Source organism: Phoenix dactylifera, chromosome 5, assembly GCF_051530095.1.
Source record: "Phoenix dactylifera cultivar Ajwa chromosome 5, Ajwa_hap1_PhDact_Kaust_v1.1, whole genome shotgun sequence".
NCBI classification, from domain to species: domain Eukaryota; kingdom Viridiplantae; phylum Streptophyta; class Magnoliopsida; order Arecales; family Arecaceae; genus Phoenix; species Phoenix dactylifera.
The window spans coordinates 38473723-38498463 of record NC_143194.1 but is presented as its reverse complement, the minus strand read 5'-3'; the positions used below and the strand labels follow the sequence as shown (position 1 = coordinate 38498463).

The 24741-nt window shown below is 37.2% G+C and overlaps 2 protein-coding genes and 1 long non-coding RNA gene across 6 annotated transcripts; 1 reads left to right on the top strand and 2 right to left on the bottom strand.

Annotated features, from left to right (window-relative positions):
• The first annotated feature begins 820 nt into the window (after positions 1–820).
• SULTR3;4 (sulfate transporter 3;4) lies at positions 821–6890 on the top strand. Its single transcript, XM_008795226.6, has 13 exons — positions 821–1260; positions 1647–1695; positions 1835–2042; positions 2156–2327; positions 2412–2477; positions 3008–3121; positions 3248–3364; positions 3944–4070; positions 4217–4503; positions 4647–4837; positions 6048–6133; positions 6258–6334; positions 6448–6890. The coding sequence occupies exons 1-13, from the start codon at positions 928–930 to the stop codon at positions 6616–6618; spliced, it is 1998 nt and encodes a 665-aa protein (XP_008793448.3). The 5' UTR covers positions 821–927; the 3' UTR covers positions 6619–6890.
• A 6553-nt stretch (positions 6891–13443) lies between these two features.
• LOC148703614 (uncharacterized) lies at positions 13444–14079 on the bottom strand. Its single transcript, XR_015987605.2, has 3 exons — positions 13970–14079; positions 13684–13780; positions 13444–13558 (listed from the first exon to the last, which is right to left on the bottom strand). It is a non-coding gene; the product is annotated as an uncharacterized LOC148703614 (long non-coding RNA).
• Position 14080: 1 nt separating this feature from the next.
• On the bottom strand, positions 14081–23274 carry LOC103709738 (MAR-binding filament-like protein 1-1). 4 transcript variants are annotated; one of them, XM_088722782.2, is made up of 6 exons: positions 22663–23116; positions 20108–20233; positions 19585–19679; positions 19203–19408; positions 18966–19106; positions 14081–16050 (listed from the first exon to the last, which is right to left on the bottom strand). In XM_088722782.2, the coding sequence occupies exons 4-6, from the start codon at positions 19395–19397 to the stop codon at positions 14338–14340; spliced, it is 2049 nt and encodes a 682-aa protein (XP_088578908.2). In that variant the 5' UTR covers positions 19398–19408; positions 19585–19679; positions 20108–20233; positions 22663–23116; the 3' UTR covers positions 14081–14337. The 4 variants fall into 4 exon arrangements, with proteins under 4 accessions (XP_088578908.2, XP_008793446.4, XP_026661495.4 ...); XM_008795224.6 differs by lacking the exon at positions 19585–19679 and having other exon boundaries at positions 22663–23274; XM_026805694.4 differs by lacking the exon at positions 19585–19679 and having other exon boundaries at positions 18966–19109; positions 22663–23064.
• Between the last annotated feature and the right edge of the window lie 1467 nt (positions 23275–24741).

Genomic DNA, 24741 nt, shown 5'->3' with positions numbered 1-24741 from the left:
TACTTAGCGTCGGCAGACAAAAGTCGGGAAAGCTCCTTCTTCTTGTAGTGATAGATATTAGATGCTTATATAATGTCAGAGAACTTAATTAATATCTTTCAACTAGCTTTCTAGGTGAGGTTCTCGATTATTATGTGCAGTTTTTGGATGATTATGCTAAAGTTGTTGGATCGAATTCCCCTTTCATTTAGATTTAGAGGGTTGTTTTGCATGCTAGCGGAGGACATCTTATTATGGTGCATGAAGGGAGCAATGCGCGGACCAAAAAAACTTCTCGTGTGTTCTTCTTTCTTTTTTTGTTAAAAAAAAAAGAAAGACCCTCATGTGATTAGATGTGTGTTGATTTATATTTCTAATATCTTTTTTTTTTTTGGGTACAATCTAATATCATTTTTGTGTGTATGTTTGAACCACTGATTACCCTCTCATGCAACCGCAGCACTGCAACTCATGGACTGGAATTCTTGGTGGACCCCAAAGCGGAGCCATCGGCAAGACACAAGCTCTCCACGAGTGATACTTAATACACCCACTTTTGATCGCACCGAAGACCACATCCTTCCATTGAGATGCGAGCCCGACGTAGCTTGGGGCCTGCATGTCAGTGGAAGGATGTGGTGTTGGATTTTTCAAGAAGCGAGCAAATTAAGTATTTCATTTCCACTGGTATGCGTATTTTTCCAGTTTTTCTCCTTTGGTCAAACTACCAAACTTCCCGGGCTCTTCCCTACAAAAAATATAGCAAACATTCTGATCTCTTTTCCCAGTATTCTAATGACAACTCGGACAAACACTCCCCCCACCCTCCCACCACCCGATCGGTCTATAAGTAACACCTTTCTCGCACTCTTTCTTCAAGCCTACGTGCCTTATTCCATTGCCCTTGGCTCGTCTTTAACCCGGTTTCTCCTCCCTCCACTGACTGCAATGGTCGGAAGCAGCAACAGAGTGGAAAGCTTCCCAGATTTCGCCGACCTCGAGTCATCTCTGCCACCTTCAAACGTAACACCCATGGAGATCCACAGGGTCTCCTTGCCACAGAAGAAGACCACTCTTCAGTCTCTAAAGCAGAGGTTAAATGAGGTCTTCTTCCCAGATGATCCCCTCCACCAGTTCAAAAACCAACCTTTCTTCACGAAGGTGATCCTGGGTTTCCAGTATGTCTTCCCAATCTTCCAGTGGGGCTCCGTGTACGGACTCAATCTCCTTAAGGCTGATGTGGTCTCCGGCCTCACCATTGCTAGCTTGGCAATCCCACAAGTATGCAAACTTGCCATAATACCCTCTCTATCCATCTCCCTGCCTGTCAATTTATCTACATATTTATTTTGTATCAGTAGCAGTAGATTGTTGTTGTTTTCATCATATCTAGTAGCATCTGAATATGCTGATAGTTTCTTTTGGCTCTGCAACCGTTTAAGAAGTGAATTTGGCGCAGAAGATGGTTATTTTAATTACATGAGAGAAGGCGAGGCTATTCTGAACTATTTTTCGCTTTACTTTTCGAAGGGTCAAGCGCCAAAGTATTTGATGGGACAAAACATCTTTAGATTCCTTTTGTCGATTTAAATTTTCTCGAGATCACTAACTCAATACTATCAGTACGATCGGGTGGAAACCTTAATAGCTCTTCTTGACTTCAACAGGGAATCAGCTATGCAAAGCTTGCAAATTTGCCCCCCATCATTGGCCTGTGTGAGTCTTTAACTTCTACACTCTATATATGCTATAAAGTGTTGTCAGTGTGGAAGCCTTAGAAGAAATCATTCAGCACCTTTAACCATGTACCGCTAAGAGCTTTACTAAAATTTTTATATTGAAAATGGTATAACAGATTCAAGTTTTGTGCCACCATTGATTTATTCTCTTCTTGGAAGCTCGAGAGACCTTGCTGTTGGCCCTGTATCAATTGCATCGTTAGTAATGGGATCAATGCTAAGAGAAGAGGTCTCTCCTGAGAAGGAGCCCATCCTTTATCTTCAGCTAGCTTTCACAGCCACTTTCTTCGCCGGCGTCTTCCAAGCCTCCTTAGGACTCCTGAGGTAAACGATTCTCTTACACTTAACTATTCTTAATCCACCATGCTGTCACATAAACGTTACTTTATTAAACAAACTTAATTTTCTTTCTGACCAAATTTTGTTACCGGTTATAGGCTGGGCTTTATTGTGGATTTTCTGTCAAGAGCAACCCTCCTTGGGTTCATGGGTGGGGCTGCGATCATCGTGTCGCTTCAGCAGCTAAAAGGATTGCTTGGGATAGTTCATTTCACTAAGAAGATGGGGTTCATTCCTGTGATGCTTTCTGTTTTCGAGCACAGGACGGAGGTAGAGAAAGCCTTTAGCAGAATAACAAAAAGATGAGATTCTGATGTCATGGTATCTAATATATTTATAAATGTTGATGTGCAGTGGGCTTGGCAGACAATTGTAATGGGCTTCTCCTTCCTGATTTTCCTATTGGTAACAAGGCAAATTGTAAGCGCCCCACCCTCCTTTATTTTATTTTAAATTTGAGAGGAGACTCAAGCTTTTTTGATATAAAAGAAAGGATATGATTTAAAACCTAGGGTGCTTCAATTTCGGTGGGTTCTTGTTGCTTGCCACTAAAAGAAGGAATCAAAAGGTTCGCCCTTTTTTACCGTCTTCACAGAAGAACTTCCCCTTCCACTAATTTTTTTTTAAAAAATAAAAATAAAGAAGCCCTTCCACTTTGGTGGGGACTTACAGATATAACGGGCCTAGAGATGTGCAGGCCCAACAACAACCAAGAGCGGGCCTGAGTGCATGGTTAATGTACAGGCCCATTAGTCCTCTGCGTTAAAAGTTCCTTAGAAAGCCCATCAGTCGAATGGTTCTGAAAGATTTTCTTTTTTTCTTTTCTCTCCCCCATCAGCACTATCTTTTTATTTTTTGGGGGGTGTATTTATTATTTTTATGAGAATTATGCGGGTTTTTTTTTTGGGTTTTGATATGTTTGAAATAACGAATCAAAAAATGTTTAACAGAGCTTGAGTAGGCCGAAGCTCTTCTGGGTATCAGCAGCAGCTCCTCTAGCCTCTGTGATTCTCTCCACCATCATTTCCTTTGCCATTAAAGCGCAGCACCATGGGATCAGCATAGTAAGTACTCTAATTTTAATGCATATTTTTCCCTTCCCCTTTCTCCTTTTGCTCATCGATGCTGAGATTTCAAGCCCTTTTACAAGCTTGCTTCATTAATGACATTCCTGTGTCTCTGCCAAACAGATTGGGCAATTGCAACAAGGGGTCAACCCTCCTTCGGCCAACATGCTACTTTTTGAAGGCTCTTACTTGGGTCTTTCCATTAAGACGGGAATTATCACCGGCATCCTGTCTCTCACCGTAAGATAGCGCAAAAATAATCTCTCTTCTATATATTTTTCAGCTAATGGTACACCACGGCTGCGCTTGGAGGTTATAAATCTGAACATCAGATTTTTTTTTTTTTTTATAGAAGTTCACGATTTTAAAAATTCGAAATATAAGATATATATTTTGTCAGAAAGTGTTTGGAAACATCTGAATACAACTAAGAGAGAAAAATTCTACTGGAATTAGAAATTTTCAATCTCATGGTTTTGGAAGTATTTTGAGATTTCATTTATACATCCAAACAGTGTAAAAAAATATATATATAAATAAATCTACCTTATTCTATTAGTTTAAGTTTTTGGGACAAGTGGTGGTATTAACATTGTATCAGAGTAGAGGTTCTGAATTCAAACTCTGTCTCCGCACTTTTTCACCCTAGTATTAAAAAATTCACATATTGAGCTTACCCATAAAAGAAAAGTCCGGCTCGGATTCATGAGATACCATGATTCTTTAGGACATTTAAATGCATCCCAAGAAGTTTAGATAGAGTGACAACCATTGCCACTGCCATATTAACCAGAACAAATTGCACTCTTGCCATTCCAGGAAGGTATAGCTGTTGGAAGAACTTTTGCTTCTCTAAAGAACTACCAGGTTGATGGAAACAAAGAAATGATGGCCATTGGAATCATGAACGTGGCTGGCTCTTGTGCATCATGCTATGTCACGACAGGTATTTGCTAAATAAATAAATAAATAAATAGACAATAAACAAACAAATCAATAACTCGAGGCAGATCTAACCGTGTTTAATATTTGTTTATAATCATATGACCCCAAATTCCTCCACCGAATCGTATTTTCTCTAATTGAATGCAGGATCATTTTCTCGGTCGGCTGTGAACTATAATGCCGGGTGCAGGACAGCACTCTCCAACATAGTAATGGCGGCAGCTGTGCTCATAACAATGCTATTTCTCATGCCACTATTTTACTACACACCCAATGTTATCTTGGGTGCGATCATTATAACAGCAGTTGTTGGTCTCATTGATCTCCATGGCATGATCCGGCTGTGGAAGGTGGACAAGCTCGATTTCCTGGCTTGTGTATGTGCTTTCTTCGGTGTTCTCTTCATCTCAGTGCAGATTGGCCTTGCGATCGCTGTAAGCACTCTTCATATTTCATCAGAGTAACTCGGCACCATCAAGCACAGACTCACCCAAATGTGTTTATAAAATAAACTAAACCAAAATAGGTCGTCCAATTTGCTTAGTGAACCAGGTTTGGGTGCCTATTTGGTGTGCAGGTGGCGATTTCCATATTGAAAATTTTGATACATGTAACACGGCCAAACACTGTGATCATGGGGAATGTTCCAGGGACTCGAAGCTATAGAAATCTAGCACACTACAAGGAGGCCGCAAGGGTTCCTGCTTTTCTCATTCTTGGCGTTGAGTCCCCCATCTACTTCGCCAATTGCATGTACCTCCAAGAAAGGTGAGTTTTAGTGTGGCATAAATGTATTCCAAACTTCAAAGGTTTCAACCTAATGTTACATTAGCCAATTAGATTGGTCAAAGGCCTCACCGATGGCTTAACTTGGCCAACGATCAATGGCAGACCTACACATTGAACTGGATCAGTGAAACCAGATGGCAACTCAATGAGGCCGCGACCCCCTAAAGTTTTAACATTTTGCTTCTATAGTGTGGGTAATTATTCCAAGTGCCCCCCCTAGTTCTGAATCTTCTGATCCACAGCTTCTATGGTGTAAGGATAACCCCATGATTTGAGTGCTACATTTCCTTTCAAACTCTAATGATATTTTCTCGACTAAGACTTCTTAACAAATTGATTCTAACAAGGAAACAAGTGTCCCATACCCACACCAACAAGAATCTTTATGATCTTAGATTATATTTTCTCATCCTCATCAATATCGGGCTTTTAATTCACTTTCTATATTAGCGCTTCAACAAAAACGCATAACAGAACTTTTTTGTCAACTGGACACCAAAAATACTGCAAATAATGGAACCTCTCCTAAACCATTACACGGTTGAAACGGAACTATATATTTCTCAGCTGAGTATAAAGATATTTTTCGAATAAATTAATAGCTGTTATGATAGATCTTCTTGTTGTAGTGAGAAAATAAAGATATTTGTTCTGACAGAGAGAAAATAAAGACACTGAGAGACACATAATATTTCTCAGCTGAGTATAAAGATCTGAATTTTAAACGTGATTGGAGGGGTTGAAATTGACATAATGGCTAATTCTAAGCCTGGATAATATTCTAACATATGATGAATGCAGCAGTAATTATGACTATGCTCAAAAAATAATATTTAATTAGGATTGTGGACCTCCCAGGTGGTAAATCCTGGCACCATCCCTGGAAGAAAAACATCCTAATTAGCTGAATTTGAAATTGAAGGTACAAAATGAAAATTTGAACGGACTGAAAGTTAAAAGCTAGAGAATGAATTCTAGATTTCTTTTTCTTTCTCCCAAAATGATCAGATCTTGCTTGTGCTAGATTCAAGCTGCATCAGCTGCTTCCCTTTTATAGCCTGTAAATATACCAAGAATATCACAAATGCATTGGAAATGACACATGCAAGCATGATAACAAATTTTCTGATGATCATTCGCAAATGATTAACTCTTCTAATATATCAGTACTAATTAAATCAATGGTCAGGATCTTGAGATGGGTGCGAGAAGAGGAAGAGAGGGTCATCAAAATGAACGAGAGCTCTATCAAATGTCTTGTTTTGGACATGGCTGGTAAGTGATCACCTTCAAAAGCAAGTCTGAATCCAAATGAACCAACTGAATGCAATTACAACAGAGAACTATTTGTATAATCTTTTTTTTTCCAACTGATTTATAAACTTCAAAATTTCCTCAGCTGTGACAACAATAGACACAAGTGGCATGGACGCACTCTCAGAGCTGAAGAAGACACTTGATAAGAGATCTCTTGAGGTAAGGAAAATTCTCTAATCACCGAAACCCAATTTAGTAAAGTAAAACCTGTCAATGCATTTAAGAAGGGGAATAGAATTAGCATGATTTGTTCTTCTTGTTTGATGTTGTAGCTTGTGCTAGCGAATCCAGTGGGGGATGTGACAGAAAGGATGAACCGATCAGGGATGTGGGAACTATTTGGATCCGAAGGCATTTATATGACTGTTGCAGAAGCTGTTGCTGCGGTCTCTTGCAAGTACAAGGACCAACCTAGATCATATGTGTTGTCTATAGAACACTAGTTCACCTGGAAAGCAAGATAATAGCTTATGAAGCAAAGCACATAGTTGAACAGTAGCTAAAAGTTGCTTGGTAAACTTAAGCAGGCAATAACAAACTTGCATACTAGTAAGTGAGAATGCTGAGCTCTTCTAAGAAGAGATTTTGCAAAAGAATGCAGACACCAAGTTACAAGGGGGTTTTGACGAAAATAACATCAGCTCAATTTAGTTTTGTAGCCCTCAAGCAATCTTACTGTTTGCTAATGTAATGTCTGCCTGGTTTCATTCAAAAATGTCCACATTTGTTCTAGCTGAGGCATTCCTGGCTTCTCAAGACACATTAAATACTCAACAATCATTTCATAAGAATCTTCTTCGCAAGCATCATCGTACCAAAATCCTAGAACAGAGACATCATGCTTGTTGGAAATATCAAAGATATCCTTTGTCATCAACTATACAGATCCTAAAAAGAGCGCTCAAGTTTTAACCCATAATCAAAACAGACAAATAAGAATGGTACGAGAATTCAGAGTCTTATCAAGATTATTCTTGAACTAAAGATGTCACCAACTGCACACTGAGAATAAGAAAACTGATCCAACACCCTTATATTAAATTTGGTTTTGTAATAATACCTTATTTCCTCCCTAGATGAAAACCCAAAAATAATCACCAAAATCTGAGGAAAGACTAGGGCAAAAACAAAATATGTTTGACTTGATCCCTCAATACTTCCAAAAGAAAACCTTTGCTGATCCATCCATTCACCAAGATGGGAAAGAAGAATGTCCTAGTGTTGTACTTCATTCAACCTATCCATTTCTCCTCAAGGAGGCTTCTTCTTATCATCACAAAGAAAAGGCGTCTATAAATCAGATAAGCATGCACCTTCCCATGATATACTACACAATCAAGTTGTTTGTTACAACTTTCCTTTCCTTACACACGCACACACATGCTATGGAACAATATCAGGGTAGAATCTTCCAGTGACAAACAAAAGCAATCAATCTTCCTTCTGATCTTTCAGCTGGGACTTTACTCACAATCATATTAACTTTGTTAACAAAGCAGACTGGCGCTAAGAAGGCACAGAACAGATAAATGTGCCGCTTTATATATAAATTATGTTTTCATGCCAAGCAATGAAGCAGCCTGACTGAATTTAAGGTTGTAAGATCAGTGATGAATAAAAATATATTTCATGGATATCATATACTACCACATTCATGAAGAATTGCAAAACAAGATACTGAATATCTTAAATCAAGTTAAGGATTTCCTATACATCAGTCAGTTTGTTTATACTAGTCAGTGGGTTTCTTGCAAATTGCAGATTTCTGAGTAATACAAGAACAAAGTTTGCTGGGTGCCAACTGGTTGGGTCAGTAAAGCTGCTGGGAATTGTTAGCAGACCTGGGACCAAGTTCTGCCTGCATCACTTTAAAATTTACAATCATAAAAATTAGGCGGTGCCAGAAACCCTGTCCTCTTGTCTCAAGAAAAATGTCAGCCACTAATGTAGCTTGAATATGTACAGTGACATGAGAGAAGAAGGAAAAGGCTTTCTTAAACAGGTCCGTGTATGGGTAGATGCAGTCAGAAACATGAACTAGTCCACGAGAATGATCTTGATCTATGTTGAGTTCAAAGTAAAATGCAAGAACGACCATTAGCGTAAAAATACTATTAGAGATAAATCAATCAGACAAATAAGTAAATAAATAAATAAACAGGTGTACTTATTTGTTGCCTTGGAATAAAGCTCAGAAGAAACAAAACTATTTCCCACCAAACAGTGACTGTAAAGTAGTGAGAGATGACTCTGATATTGCCTCATAGAATATGACTCATGCTTTTATAGTAGGCAATAGCATAGAGTCAACATTTTATTGAGCAAAAGCAGCAAGCCAGTGAGATTCACGAAGAAAAAGAATACCAGCCACTAGTGATGTGCATGAAGAAGCTTTCAAGAATGTTCGATTCAGAATTGCATCATTGCCCAAATGCAGATGCGGCTATAAAAAAAAAATAATCAAGCAACAAAGGACAAGATCAAGACAGTATTTCCTGTAGATGATGTGAGGGAGAGAGGAAGATCTGTAATGCGTCAACGATGGAAATGAGAACACTTTTTTTTACTATGCTGTCTGGTTATGTAAATCAACTCAATTGAATTCCTTACAGAAAACCCTCACAATCACTTTCTAAAGATATTTAATAAAATTACAATCCTACTTACGAGGTTCTGGAAATGTAACACAATTTTTATCATATCCATTCCTTCACATGATGTACCAAGATACCGTTAACAGCAACAAAATCCAAAAGAAGCATCCCTTGTATGTTTGATTATTCTTCACGCAAAGCAAAATGGATTGAGGGCAATATCTAATTGAACAAATTCTAATCCTTACAGAACCCTTAATCTCAGTGCTTTTAAGGTGAATCAGACAGTACCGCTAAAATCTATCAAACCTTCACCCTTGACGTATATCACATACAAACCATAATGGCACGCAGGCAAATAGAAATTATATCCTATCTGGTTCTTCCGCTGATCTGTAGAACTCATCTGGTCCTCTTGAGTCTTGATGTCGCGGTTGTAGAACTTAGTGGGGAAGAGCCGATCCACTGCCATTCACACCTTCAGCTGCGGACCAGAACAAGCGGGGCTGGAAGGGGAAAAGAGGAAGGAGTGGTCGCCATGGATTCAAGAAAAAGAAGAAAATCGGGAGATGGATGGAGGAAAACGGGAGGGGATAGAGTGATTTCCCTCAGCCCTTCGTCTATAAGTCCTTTTTAAACCGTAAAACTTGCAAGTCCCCAAGTTGCAAGGTTCCGATTGCCGACTTATTTTACATGGCATATATCCTTGGCTGTACCTTAAATTACTTTCATATCTAGAACTAAAGGGTAAGAGATATTATGACATCCGCATCAAATTGCGGACTTCATCTTATATGTCGTTTGTCAAAAAAAAAATATATTTATAGAACCCTATTTCAAGCTAAAATTCGTTATCAATTTCTAATTAACGATTTCACGTGAAGTCATTCAGAGAAGATAACGACCATTAGATAAAAAAATATTTTATAATAATAATATAATTATAAATTCCTCATGCTCTTGTATATATATAAAGAGGATTGATAATCTACTCTCTGTTATGGCAGGTTATCAATCTACCCATTTTTCCGTAGACAAAAAATACCCTTACTTTTTATAACTCTTAAGGGTATTTTATGTCTTTTACAATCCCACATCAACTCACCCTCTCAACCCCTCCTACTATTGACCAATCTATTATTCTGTCAAAATCTATTGTCAACAACCAAGTAGAAATTAATCCATTTGACCAATGTGAAATCATTTTCATTTTGATCACTACTATTCTCACCATCGTATTACATAATCATCCTCATCATTATCTAGCTTCCATAACCATTAGCAAGAAGAGTCATATCCATCTCCCTTAATTCCTTGATACTCCACAAAACTCTTTTTTTGCAACAAAGTAGACTCAACCTAGTCTACCTAGTAGATGAATATATTCATTTCTACGAATCCTCAATCATCCTTGAAAGAAAACCACTTCATCAGTCATAATATTGACAACTGTATATAATTGACAAAGAGGCTAAACAAAATAACTTTAATAAGGGCATGTTTGGCTATTCCTACAGGATTAGGCTAAAATTCCTGTAGGATTGTAAACTAGGCCATCCATTTAAGTATAGCCCCCTATCAACCAAACTCCATCTAGCCCAAATTCTATGAGATTAAAGAAAAAAACCACCACGGGTCTTCTTTTTTTTTATCCTGCAATACAATCTGGGCTGAATTTTTTGAACAGACTCTTAGAAGATGCAAGCTAGATGAGCCAACAGGACCAATTCCCACAAAATTTTCAGCCCCATCCTGAAGGAATATCCAAACAGACTCTCAAGGTTTCTCCCCCTTAAAACACAATTGCTTGCTCTTCCATTAAATCATTATTCTATCAAATAATTCTAATCTCTCAACCAAAAGAACTTAGTCATGCACTCTGATGCAGATGTCACTCAACATGACCAAGCCAATAATTGATTTGTAGGTGGAATCACTTATACCATGAGCAAGAACCACTTGCTGAGATTAATTTTCAGAAACTTCAAAAGAACCCGCTTCTTTTGCTCATAGAAACATATGTAGGGTTTACAAGGTTTTCAAGTCAAGCTTCAATGATTAATACAAAACAACTTCCTAAGCCCACCACATGCACTACAAGGCAGCCAAACTAGACTTCCAATATGACTCATTAAGCAACATTCAACTTCCAATATCTAGGTAAGGATAATCAGGATTCCAAATTAATATCAGAAACTTATATTGCAGGCTATGCTTCTACATCATACTCTAAGCTTTCTAATTGTCAAGGGAGTCCCAAAATACAGAATGGCATCCCATCCACTGGGCAGCCAAACAGACCAGCACCAACCTTCAATCCTTTATCCCCTGTAGATTTTAAGCATTTCCAAAAGTGAGCACCCCCCCCCCCCCAAAAGAAAAAAAAGTCCAGAAAAAAATGACATGAGAAAAAAAATGGCATGAGAATTCATAGGCGTACACAGATTGAACTCGAACTAAAGTAAGTTATATGTCTGCACATTGAATATAAGAAATCAACCATAAACCCTGGAAAGAGTAAGGCAGAAACTATTTATCACCATAATCATAGGAAAGAGTAGGGCAAAAACAAAATGACTCTCACCATAATGATAAGAAAGAGTAGGGCAGAAACAAAATGACTCTCACCAAAATTTGCCATCTCAGTACCAGACCCCATACTGGTGCAACACTAGCACTATGTCGGTACAGTATGGTACGAAGTCTTTTTGGCGTACTGAGTATCAATACATCTTCTATATTGCATACCGGTACCAAACTGGTATGGTATGCCTTGTACCGTCCGATTCGGACCGGTACGGCGAACCATGACTCTCACGATCCCCTGCCATATTCCAACAAGTTTATTTGCTCATTTGTCTACCAATATAGAAAAGAGGAAGACATTGTAAGGTAGTCTTCATTCACCCTATTAATTTCTATCCGAAGAGGTCCATGTTTTATCACCATATACAAAAGACATTTAAAATTTACCTTAGCATTTACATTCCAAGTCCAAAGTTACATTTCACAATCAAGGCTAGCCTTTTACCGTAACTGCTTTTATTTAAACACAAATATACAATCGGTAAAAAACATCGTCCCAGGATAAAAAAAGTACTAGGATTAACATTAACCAAGGAACTCATGTCCACCGTCAATCATTCATCTAAGCCATCATTATGACCATTTTAATTTTGTTAAGAAAGCTGACCGGCCGGACAAGAAGAATAACATGCTAACAAAAGAATCATATACAAAACAAAAAGCCTGATTATATGCAAGCTTGTAAAATTATACGGCAAAAAATATAAACAAAAAAAATTCATAGGTATCTTCATGAAGAATCAATATGATAATAAAGGAATTATGGGAGTCAATTTCAAAAAATCCAAAAGGATCAGCAAAAAATAGATAGCAGGTACATTTTATCATAGAGATCTCTGAGTAGTCCCGAGAAGAATGTCTTCCAGCTTTGTGGCTTACATCAGAGGAGTCCAAGAACAATGCTTGTCATGAACAATGTGCACCCATTATGGAGATCCAGAACAGTCCAAGAACAATGGCAACTAAGGGAGGAAAGAAGTTGCTTGGTAAGGTGAATTAATGGGTATGCATGGTCAAAACATGAGAGTCCACAAGAAACATCCTTAGTTTAGTTAAAATATATGAAGACAAGCCCATAGTTTGAAAGTGCATGCGAAATCCACAGTAGAATGCAAGAATAACTATCATTGTAAAAATATTACCAAGAAGCAATCAATCAGTAGATACATAGACAGGTTTAGTGATCTTTTATCAGGCAAGAGAGCAGAGCAGAACAGAAGCAAATGCAGACTCCCGTGACCCTAAAAACAGTGAGTCAAGAATCAAAGAAATACATGAGCACGTTCAGGATATGAGAGTCCCAATAAGAATGGACATGCAGAAATTCAGAGTTACATTGTATAACTAACTAGGCAAATAACCTGGGACACAATAAGCTCATAACATCGCCTGATAGGACATGAATTTTCTTAGTCCTGAACCAGATAAATTGGAGCACAGAACCTTTAACTCTTCCAAGTGGATCCTTTCTCCCTGTCATTAACTTCAAATCCACAGTCATTTCCTGTTTCTTGGAAAAAAATTTGCACAACCATTGCTGAAACCTTGATCCACCTAAGTTCAAAGGGAAAGAAATCCAAATACCTCCCATTCCTTGGTGAATTAAAACCCTGATGTCAATGATGGAGTCTCCTCAGGCTAGCAGGATGAGATTGAGGATTCCGAAGACGAAAGCTTGACCAGCACGGGAAGCTTCCGCATCTTGCTAATAGAGAAAAAACAAAAAAAAAAAAGGAAAAAAAAAAGAAGAAGGCACCAGCCTTTTTACTTCTGAAGTTGGCAATCCAAAAATAACTGGTTCACAGATGGCCAGATGGGCATCAAAATTGAATTCGGCTTTAGGATTGCAGACTCTAATTCCATTATACTATTCCCCCAACAGCCGGCATTGAATACCCATTTGTTTTTCATATGGCAGCACGTGATTAGAAGAAGACTGATCCAGACACACGGTGCCGCACATCAGCTTCCAATCATATGCTGGCACATCAATGCATAAAAGTAAATGTAAGTGCATTAGAACTGTGTGGATTGTGTATTTTCATAAATTGAAAGATCTTCTCTTTGTACTTACAAAGTAAACTTTGTGTTTCTTCTTGATGAAAACTGGACATGTCAATTGTCCCCTGAATCTCAATCCATGCTCGATTTTATATCTGGTCTGTCTCTCCCTTTCTCAAGTCTACCAGAATGCTCTGTCAGCCTGCACTATTCTCAAAGGACGCCCATAACCCAAGCATGAGGGGTAATTAACTGAGTATTCAATATATAGGGAAGGAAAGCACCCAACTAGAATTGAACACAAAAAATTAAAGTTTTAGCACATACTCATTACTAGTTAGCTAACTGTGCTCGACGACAAACAGTTACAAGTTCTAGCAATCCTCATTGACATGTCAGAGACTTTTAGTGTAATTCTCACTAGCTGCATGTTAGCATCTTATACAACATAAGCAAGCTGTATCGATATCAATATGTAATTACTATAGGTATCTTATACATAACATAATTAGTATAGGTATATTAGATGATTCAGGTAAAATTTGTACAACTGAAATGATCTGAAGGGGGGAATAAGGAAAAACACATTATGTTCCACAAGTTGATAACAGACCTTTTGCATTTATGAATTTCTTCTACTTCAAATTTCCAGTTCAGTCTTCTTTAGATCACTGTAAGAAAAATAATCTTCCAACATTTTCACAGCTCAAATTGTGATCTGCAGTTCTATACAACAGAAATATGCCTTTGATTCCCGTCACAGTTCAGTGTCTTTTACACAATAGAATGCCATTTTAAAAAACCAGAAGCGGCAGGAAAAGAAGGCCGGAGTTCATAGAGTGAAGTTCTCTTACAATTACTCAATTAAAGGATGACACAACATGATGCATGGTTTTGTATGTAAAATTTCAAATCATTAAACTGAGACAGGAGGAAACACGGGATTGCATTCCCTGATCTGTCTTTTCATTAAGAAACTTCTCATGTTGACCCTCCCTTTTTTCTCCGACTTGCAGTCTTTTTCACAGTGAAAGGAGTGCCAGATGCAACTTCATTGGTTTTTGGTTGGTGCTCAGTACCAGCTTCCTTGCTTATACTGATCTGCCTTCGCAACCGTAATATTTCACCCTTTGCAGATGCTAATTCCTCTTCAAGCCTTTTAGACCTCTTTTCCAAGATCTCTCTCTCACTCCCAAGCCTTGTGATGAGGTTTTGGGCATCCTCGATATTTTCCTGGGCTTCTTTTGACAAATTCTTTTGCTCAGTAAGCGATTTGACCAGCATCTCTTTCTCTGCTTCGAGGCTGGTATTTCTCGAATTAGTGTTCTCTAGTTCCCCCGAAAGCAACAATGCACTCTTATTCATCTCATCAAGTGATCTGGTAGCCTCATCTAAATCTGTCTCAAGAGCTCTTCGTGCTTCTGAATCTCTTTGTATTTGTTTCCCTAAAACCTCAAGCTCCCTGTTCAAAGTAGCAACTACTTTCCTTTCCTCTTTTAACTCACGCACTGTGGTTTCTAGTTTCTTATAGATCTCTAACAATTCCTTCTTTAACCTCTCACGATCTTCCATCACAGCTTTCAATTCACTGGATGTGACGCTGAGCTCTTCTTCTGATCTCTTAAGGACCTCCTTGATTGAGACTAGTTCATCAGAAAGTAATTTTGATGTAGACTTTGCCTCATCCAGATCATTGATTAGTAGTTTCTTTGATTCATGAAATTCATCCTGAATATTTGAAACCTTAGATACAAGTTCCTCATGCGATTTTTTGGCCACTTCTAGTTCCTTGGTCAGATTAGAAGCCACAAGTCTCGAAGCTTCCAATGTGTCTTGGGCTATTCGAAACTCGTCCTTCAATTTGTTCATACCGTTTACTTCTCTTTCTAGCAATGCTTTAACATCATCACGTTCTTTTGACAACTCAGTGATCATGGATCGGTAGTTGCTAGCTTCCCCCAATGCAAGATTAAGCTTCTCTTCAACCTGATGGAGCTGTTCATCTTTCTCAGATAAGACTTTGGAGTCAAGGGCTGCCTTTTTTTCAGAAGTGGACTTAAAATCATTATACTCTTTGATAAGATCATCAAATTTTCTTTGATAGTTATTATTTTCTGTGTGTAACAAATGATTTTTTTCACTCAATGAATCAATTGAAGATATCTTTGAAGTTAATTCTTCTCTAGTTTTAAAGATCTCCTCTTTCAACTGTTCGATGGTGGAATTTGCTTGTGCAAGATCCTCTTTGGTGTGATCGATAATAGAGCTCAAGTTCTTACATTCTGATTCCTTTTCAGAAAGTGATAATTTGAGATCTTCAATGCTCTTTTCCTTGTCATTTATCTCCAAGCTAATCAGGCTTACTCTATCCTGCAAAACATCAATTATATCCATCTTTTCTTTAAGTTTGGCTTCAAGCATCTTCTTATCTGCCTCAGTTTGTGCGATACTACCCTCAAGTTGACCTATTTGTGCTTTAAGATTCTCAGCTAGTTGTTTTTGACTTTGTACTTCTTGACGCAAACCTGCTATGGTTCCATTTGCAGAAGCTAGATGATTTAAAAGAGAGGCTTCCTCCTCCTTAAACCTTGTGACTTGTTTCTTTTGTTTTTCCTGTTCATTCAGTAGCCTTTTCCCAAAGTTTTCCTTCAGTGAAGATATTGTTGCTTCATTTTCACCCAGCTTTGTCTTCATCTGCATAGAGAGAAGGCAATCTGGCTAAGTAATTGCAATAATGTTTGTATTATACTGTATATATTGACCTTGCTGTCAACAGTCTAACAATACTTAAAAACAGATGTAGTCAGCTACCTATACAGAAGTTACTCTTACATATGTCATGATAGACTACTAGAGGACAGCCCATCTGATGATGAAGATTGTGTTCATATGATTTTAAGATGTTGCAGTTTTGCATTTTCGTTCTGCTATTATGAAACAAATAAAGCTGCTTTCATCACTTCAAAGGCTATACTGTTTGTTGCACATACATGGACATCCTTCAGGATGGTTTGTTGCCTTCAAAAGCTATAGATGCTCCAATATAGCATAAATTGATGAGACTGAATACTAAAAAAGGGAAAGGGCGTAGATGAGGACTGTGTTAATTGGCTCATTTATACGTTCAGCCATCCAATACTTTTTGGCAAATTATAATTTGATACAAGCATAACTAAAATGATTGGCAAAAGTGTCCTTTTGATTTACATGGCATATATTTCCCTCAAGGTCCTAAACTGAGAAGACTAGAGGAAAAGGATTCAAGTAGCCAACCCCAACTAGTTTTGGATTAAGGCTTAACTGAGTTAAGTATAAGACACAGGTACTTCCTTCAGGGTCAAAAGAGAATAAGACACAGGTACTTGCTATGGAAACCACTTTCTTTGGAAGCCAAAAGCATTCAAGGTTCCTTTTTCTTACAACAAGAAAAAGGTTCAGATTTAGGCCTAAGATGCACTGCGAAGCTTTTGGATCAACTAATTAGTTAACAATAAGAAAAATGAAATAAGAATTATACACTTCTTTACATAAAGTAATCTAAAGAGTTTCATGTACTACATATCACAAAATTTTAGTTTTTGCATGGTTAGAACATGATCCTTTTGTCAAAGGTAAGGGTTTGATTCTTGGAAAAAATACATAACTACTTTTGGCTGCCCCTGACTCAGAATAGTAGTCCAGTAGACGTTCTATCAAAAATATTAATAGCAGGATAAGAAAGAAGTCTAGATGAGACTAATATGTTAGCCTGTGGCATTGGCTTAGATCTTGAAGGGAGAGAAAAAAACACTACAATACAGATTTGTTAGAAAATTCAACAACCTACAGAATTGTTTAATCTCTTAAGGAACCAGTTTAAACTTTAAACCTCGAGTCAATCTATATGACGTCTCACCGACCAAAATAGAGAACATTTAGTCGTGGTTGGCCGGAATGCAACATGAAATCATAATGAAGGAAGATTGCACCATAAAGATCCGACACTTGAGACGAGTTTCTGCACAGCGCAGGAAACTAATGTATAATCATGTATTTTTGTTAAGTTGGTTTTAGGGTCTATTTTCTATCTTATTTATTTATATCATGATTTTTTGGTTATTTTTAGGTCAACTTTTCGAAGCAACTAAGTTGATACGTGACTAGTTAATTCATAATATGATTTTTTTTTAAAGAAGTATGTGTTTCAAGTGAGTCATGTACATACCTTAATTTTTCACAATATAAGGTTTTGTCTAAAGAAATCATACCAATAGTATGCTTTGTCTAAAGAAGTAAAAGAATTTTAGTTCCACTAGGATTAATAGTTCGTTTTAAGGTATATGCCTATATGTAATGGCTGTGATGAATTTACAGTAGACTTTGCGGCAGGGATTTCAGTCGTCTCCATGGTGAAAGTTCGTGGCAAGAACTCCCTCCAGGTTATGACAGTAAGGGGGCTTTTAACCATCAACAGTGGTGATGACTTCTACCATGTATCTTCATCGCCAATTAAGTGTCCATTTTCATTGAAACTCTATATCTAAATTCTAAACCTTTCAGGTCTCCACCAAGCCATAGTCTCCTAATCTCAACCCAACCTCATCATCTCATATAAAGTTTCTTTAATTATTTCTACTCTAAGGGCTCAGTTAAATCAATTATAGTTCAAAAGACAAAAATCCATCAACCTGAGCCCTTGATTTTTCTCTTAAGAAACTCATTTAAGCCCTATATTAAACTAAGATATCTAATCACCAAGGTTGGTTGTACCGGTACTGGTTACCATTTCAGTAGCCTACCTGCATGGTACACCTCATACCAACACATGGTACATTGTTTGTTGGAGGTGAAAAACAACTGTACCATGTACCCATACAGTATCATATCGAGCACTAGTATTATACCGGTTCATTATAGGTACAGTATGATATGCTCGGCATCAGTCAACACAGGCTGGTACAACAAACCTTGCTGATTACCTAATCTGTAGCTCTACACCCTAATTCAGTAATCCAAAACCTATCACGTATTAATTTTGGAATCAAATGTCAGTACACTTGGTAGAGTTACTAAAAGTTTGATGTCCAAGATGAAACTAAACAAGTTAATCCATTGTTTGGCTTATATCAGAAAATATAGACTACAAGTTTGCTTGAAAATTCGAGCAAGCTGTAACTTTAGATATTCTTGTCCCCCCCCCCCCCCCCCCCCACCCCCCAAAAAAAACCAAAAACAAAAAAGAAACAAGGAAAAAAAAGAGTGCCAGATTCTGCATTAAATTTTGGTACTAAATCTGGCACCCATTTTGAGTACTCTCTTGTCATTGCATGTTACATATTCTCTAGAAGGCCAAATACTCAAAATCCGCTAATGCTCATTAATAGAGGCCTACTGTGCCTGTCTGTAAATGCTCGAGACACATTTTAACATCTCCACAGCGACACTCCTATGAAGATGCACATGAACAGACACTATTTGTATAAAATTGTTGCATGTGTGTTTGCATATCTGTCATGCAAAATATGTGATGATGCATAATCTTCTAAATCACCAAAAAGCACCCAATTTGTAGATAATAGTAAGCTGTAAATATAAGAAACATCTCTATAGCAGGTTTGAAGATAGTTTACAGATTCAAAGGTTGATTCCATGTCTGTCTTTTCCTTCTGAGATGTTGCATATAATGCACCGAGAACCCCAGACCCAACTATTCCAAGCCCATTCAGGAGAGATACAAATGAGTTATCAGGTGCATTCTGTAGATGTACTTGCTGCTAGGAGGAAAAAACATACACCTTTCAGAAACAGTAATTTTTTGATAACTTGATCAGGTTTCAAACTCAACAACAGGGAGAGGATCAAGCTACCTCCGATTGGTTGGGCTCTTGGGATGAGATTTCCTGCTCTGGTTTTTTAAGAGATTGCAACATTAGGATGTTAGACTCTTGGGATGAAACTTCCTGCTCTGGTTCTGTAAGCTCTTGCACCTCTAGCTTGTTAGGCCCTTGGGATGAAATTTCCTGCTCTGGTTCTTTAAGAGCATGTACTTCTGGGTTTACCATATCTTTTTTATCTGAAACAAAAATAAAAATAGAACAAAAAGTTTATGAAGCAAATAATAAACTCAAGTTAAAAAGATCAAATGCATATATATCGTGAAGAAGATGCCCAACAGTGTTTATTTAGAACTAGCTGCTTAACTTATATTACAAGTCAGGGTTATCCCCTCCTCTGAGGAGATTAACTAACCTCATGCAGGCCTATGTGGCAAACTAGCAGCAGAACTTGGCCATCCATTTCACTAACCAACAACTGAAAAGTCAAAGTCAAATGTAACATTCCCCCTGCCAACAAAAATGGGCTTTGGTGAAACCATTGAGGTCAAGTAGCCTCCCTCAAAAAGAACGGGTACCCTATCCCTTGTATTATGTTATTCACTTAACTTATAGCATGCTTGAGCCCATATTATACTATAAAGTTTAAAAACTGAACCACATTTTTCATATTTTTTATATACTACCCAGTAAGCCATATATGACTTCAAGAACCATATTCATTTGTTTGAACCATAACGTGCTTGAACTCTATTATATTTCCAAGGACTTTGCACAAATCAACAACTAATAAGCAAGCACTTAACAACAAAGAAACAGTGTGTCAACTTTATATCAAAGACAAATAAAATTAATAAATGAATTATCTCCAGCATTTTTCTATTCTATAATACTAATAGTCATTATACACAACTTAGATAAAATTATTTTTTTCTTACAATTTCTCTTATCTTGTCTTTTTCCTCTCGCCAAATCAAAAGCTCGGACATGCGGCCAAATCTGACTCCCATGTTCATGTTTATGCAACATTGCTAGTGCCTTCTGATGTTGCATGTCTTGATTTCCTGAAATCATAACAATAATATAAGAATAATGAAGCAAAAGAGCAAAAATTAAAGATGTAGCAACAAAGAATAATCTATCTTAACTAGAAAAGAACAAATACTCAAAGGAAATCTTATCAAGGAGATACTATTAACTCACATGGAGCTATTTTTCAACAAAATGGGCACTCACTGAACTCTAGTATTAACCCTTATTTTCTCCCTTATTTGCACAAATAAAATTATGCAGTTTTTTTCTTTTTTTGCAAATATCATACCACTATGCGTCATATCAAAATAAGACTTGGTTAACCATATTCGTAGATACCTAGCACATTTGTCTTGGACTTTAGAATTTCAACAGTGAACTCCGCAGGTGGTGGGGGGAAAAATAACATGCTCAGCATTATTTCCACTTGAACAAGAGAGTGACTTGAGACTTAAGAGAGATGGTGGTCTTGCCATCATGGAAGCCATATTTTGATTACCTTTAATTAATTCTTGGCATTTTAAGCACCATGAGAAAGTGACACAAAAACATTGTATGGATTTGTACAGTAGAAACAAGAATAAACGTGAAGAAACCACAATATTCTTGAGAATATGATGCAAGAATTCTAAAGAATTAAAGAAGGGAAGCTAGAAGTTGAGAATTGCACCAGATATGATATGTCTAAATGGGAAATCTATTAAAAGAAAACTTAAAAGTAAAGTTCTGGAGCATGTAAAGGCGATATATATATATATATATATATATATATATATATATATATATATATATATATATTAAAGAAACTTTGAGTGGGACGATGAAATTCATTAGGCGATTGAGGAAAAAGAGTGTGCTTCGGGAAATGAGAAATTTCAAAGATATGAAAAGGCAACGAAGAACGAAAAGGAAAAAAATAATAAGATTAGATATGCAGCATATGGTAAATGCTGTGATAGTTGAGGCCCAAATAAAAGTGAAAAAGAAACTGAACCAGCAACTATGAGGAGAACGCAGACTGGAGATATAGATCAAGTTAGGTGGGTCCACAGTGTGAATAATGCAATTTTATTGAAAGATTGTAAGATAAAATGAAATTATCAATATTATCACAAGAGGAAAAGAAATAAATTAAACAATACTAAATTGGGGAGTTAACACAGGGATGACTTTGAAAATTAAAAGGGTGTGAGAAAGCATAGGTGCTTGGGCAAATGAAATGATCAATCTGAAAATGAAATACGTTGAGATAACAAAAAGAAAGAATGATAACATTAATTCCAAGGAAATAAATTGGATAGTTGCAGGAAAGATTCTTGTCTACTAGTCTTCCATGCTTCTTCTACCTCTCCTCCATTCTCACATATAATAATCCAAGATGGAGAGATAGATGAAGATAGCTAAAAGAATAAAATAAGCAGAGTGGATTAGCCAAAATTGCACTACTCAAGTGCAAAGCAAAGTTTAAAGTTATTAAGACTCTGAAGGAAAAAGCTGTGTAAGGAAGATCGAGGGGCTTATCTCAAGTCAATTGATAAATGTTATGTATTGAAGAGGAGCATTAGATAAGATTAATGGGAGAGGTTAGTACAGATGTGCGTTAAAATTAGAAAAATCAGAAACGGGAGATGTTTAATTGGATTGAGTGAGAAAAAGTAGGTTTTTACCTGTAGTGTATGTAAAAACCAATTAAGAAAAGAGGACTCTTAAATCAGGTTGAAGGGTCTATAAAAGAAAGTGGGAGCCTATAGAAGACATGGATATAACAAAGATGGAATTCAGATTGGCTACAAAACAATAGCAAAGTACCATCCACAAAACTAATGCAAGATGGAAAGGGTGAGACGCAGTATATGTGCTCAAGTGCAATCGGATCCCCAAAAAACGAATTATTAAATGTTCCTATAAACGACTAATAACGGAGCGTAACCTCAAATATATTAAGCTACATTCATTAAAAGAAAGCTGGTAACATTGATTAAAGAAAGAAAGAAAGAAAGAAAGAAATTGTACTCTGACCGTGTGTAGAACTATTTGGCACAAAATTTATATTATTATTAGAAAAAGGATCTAACCATCTCATAATGTCGTGAAACACATGGAGATATTTTTCTTGCAATATCCAAAGCAAGATCAGAAAACCGGGTCACGAGCTAATACTAGTTGATGGATTTATTAGTGTCTATAATAAACTTTCTATCTAAATCAAAAACGGGGTTTAACAAGAAAAAGAAGGAAAAACTTGCAATACAACTAATGTAGAGCACTAAATTAGCAATTTGACAAATATTCTTCCCTTAGGTTACTCAAATTTCGTCGACACAAATATCATCTCTCTAAAAATCAAAAAAATTTTGAAAAAAAAAAGACGCATTTATTATGTAATGCCAATGAACCAAGAATCGAGAAAAAATAAAGAAGAAAACTAAAAGAAAAGGCCTCAAGAAAGCACCACACTGACCTATCACCAGATCTTCCACGGCTATTGCCCTGAGCTGCAGGAGGGGAAGAACCGATACACCCACCAAGAGAAAAGTCCTCCTGTGCGAGGAACCGCTCGTATCGCCCTGAGGCGAGGCCATGGCCACCCCTACTTTCTTCTTCGCAACCTTTCGATGAGAACACGGCAAGAGAGAAGGGGAGGACCCGGAAGGGAAGAAGGGTAGAGAGAGGCGTGACTGCGAGAAGGTCGAGCTCTCCGATAAAAACCCCATTTTTCCCCCGAATTCTTTGAAAGAAAATATCGTTAGACAGCACTATGTCTTTCTTCCTTCCCCCGGTCACCCCAATACCCCATCCGTAGGTTTTCTTTGTCCTTTTCTTTTCTTCTCTTCTCTTTAGCGTCATCCACTTTGCCAAGATCAAGCAGCCACTACCCTGCCCCTGGCTCCAGGTAAAGGCCTGAGAAATTCCGTACGTCTACGCCTCGCTCTCGCAAATCTAACGCGTCCGTCTTCGGATGGCCAGAAGAGAACATTGATCGTACGGTGGATGATTCAAAATAGGAGGACTGGGTTTTACCGGGCCAACTCTATTGGAGCTTTTGGCGAGGGCCAAGCATCGCACCAACAGCAGCCGAGTCTTGAGAGATAGGGGGATATAATAGATCTTCTTGTCATGCCAGCTCAGCTAATACTTTTTCTAATAATAAGCCGATGAAGAAAGGTAGCTCAACCGGACAAAGAAATTCTATCCCTGCGAATTGAGTTTATATATATATATATATATATATATATATATATATATTAGTAGCTCACACATAAAAGATATAAGTATAGTCCAAAAAATCAGACAATAAAAAAATATATAAAGAAAACAAATAGAAGCATGGTTCTTGCAGATAAAATTTTCGGAATAATGAGCTGTATAGAATGCTATACAAATTACAGCGCTATGCAAATGGAGTTTGGCCGCATATTTCTCGTATACTTGCATCTTTTAAACTTGTTCATGGTGGAAATGGAACTTTGGTATAACTCAACAAGATTAAATATAAGAATAATGGGCTGTATAGAATGCTATCCAAATTACAGCGCTATGCAAATAGAGTTTGGCCGCGTACTTCTCGTATACTTGCATCTTTCAAACTTGTTCATGGTGGAAATGGAACTTTGGTATAACTCAACAAGATTAAACATAAAACTATAAAAGCGGGAAAGAAATCCGAGGCACAGCCGAGCAACATGCCATGCCTAGTTAGAATCTTTGGTACAATTTTTTTTCACATAATTTGAAATTTAGTGGCATAGTTTAATATTTCTTCTATGATTACCCTTCTTCCGCTCTCAACTTCTCCTCATTAGATTTGCAAATCTCATATTCTCCATTGTGATCAAGAAGGGCCCTTCTAGAGCTTCACATTTTCTTTGAAAAACCTGTACCAATTGGTCCAGAGAGAAAAATTGCCATCTCTTTCGTAACGAGAGAATCTATAATTAATTTTAGGCAATAAAAAATTTACCATATCATGATTTGGACTTATTTATCCAATGGATGCTGCTTTCTCTTTTACAAAAGAATTTTTTTAAGACATTTAATTTTTGCCATGCTTTCTCTTTTACATAAGTATTTATGGTTTTGGAAATTGTTATATCACAGAACAACTGAAACCCAAAAAATAAAATTAGTATTTATAAATAAATCAAATATTTTAAACAATTAATGGCATTTAGCTACATCAATCACAAAAAAATAATAAAGTAATATCTAATAGTCCTTATTTTATTTATTTTTGGAAAAATCAAGAATTGGTAGCCAATAAATGGAGGCTTGGTGGTCAAGAAATAGGGATTTGATATGGTACCTTTTTTTCTAAAAGATTTGCAAAATACCTTCTCAATTGAATAAATTTTCCCTTTAGTGGGTCATAAATCACGTTATCTGATGATCAATGCTAATCCAACCGAATGGACGGTAGTAACTGGAAGATCCAAGTCGAGATTGGTGCGGCGATTATACGCTAAATATTTCACTTATACCATGATCCCGAAAATACCCTCGAAAGGCGGGAAAGACCCTCTTTGCGAGAGCCTATAAACCG

Bases quoted from the DNA above. Each gene is read 5' to 3' on its own strand.
- LOC103709738 (XM_026805694.4), bottom strand. From the start codon at position 22,915: ATGGGGTTTTTATCGGAGAGCTCGACCTTCTCGCAGTCACGCCTCTCT. The intron at 19,110-19,202 runs GTAGCTTGATCC...TTTTCCTCCTAG, and splicing joins AAGAGCCCAACCAATCGGAG to CAGCAAGTACATCTACAGAA. The intron at 16,051-18,965 runs GTAAACTATCTT...CTCTCTATGCAG, and splicing joins TGGAATCAACCTTTGAATCT to ATGAAGACAAAGCTGGGTGA.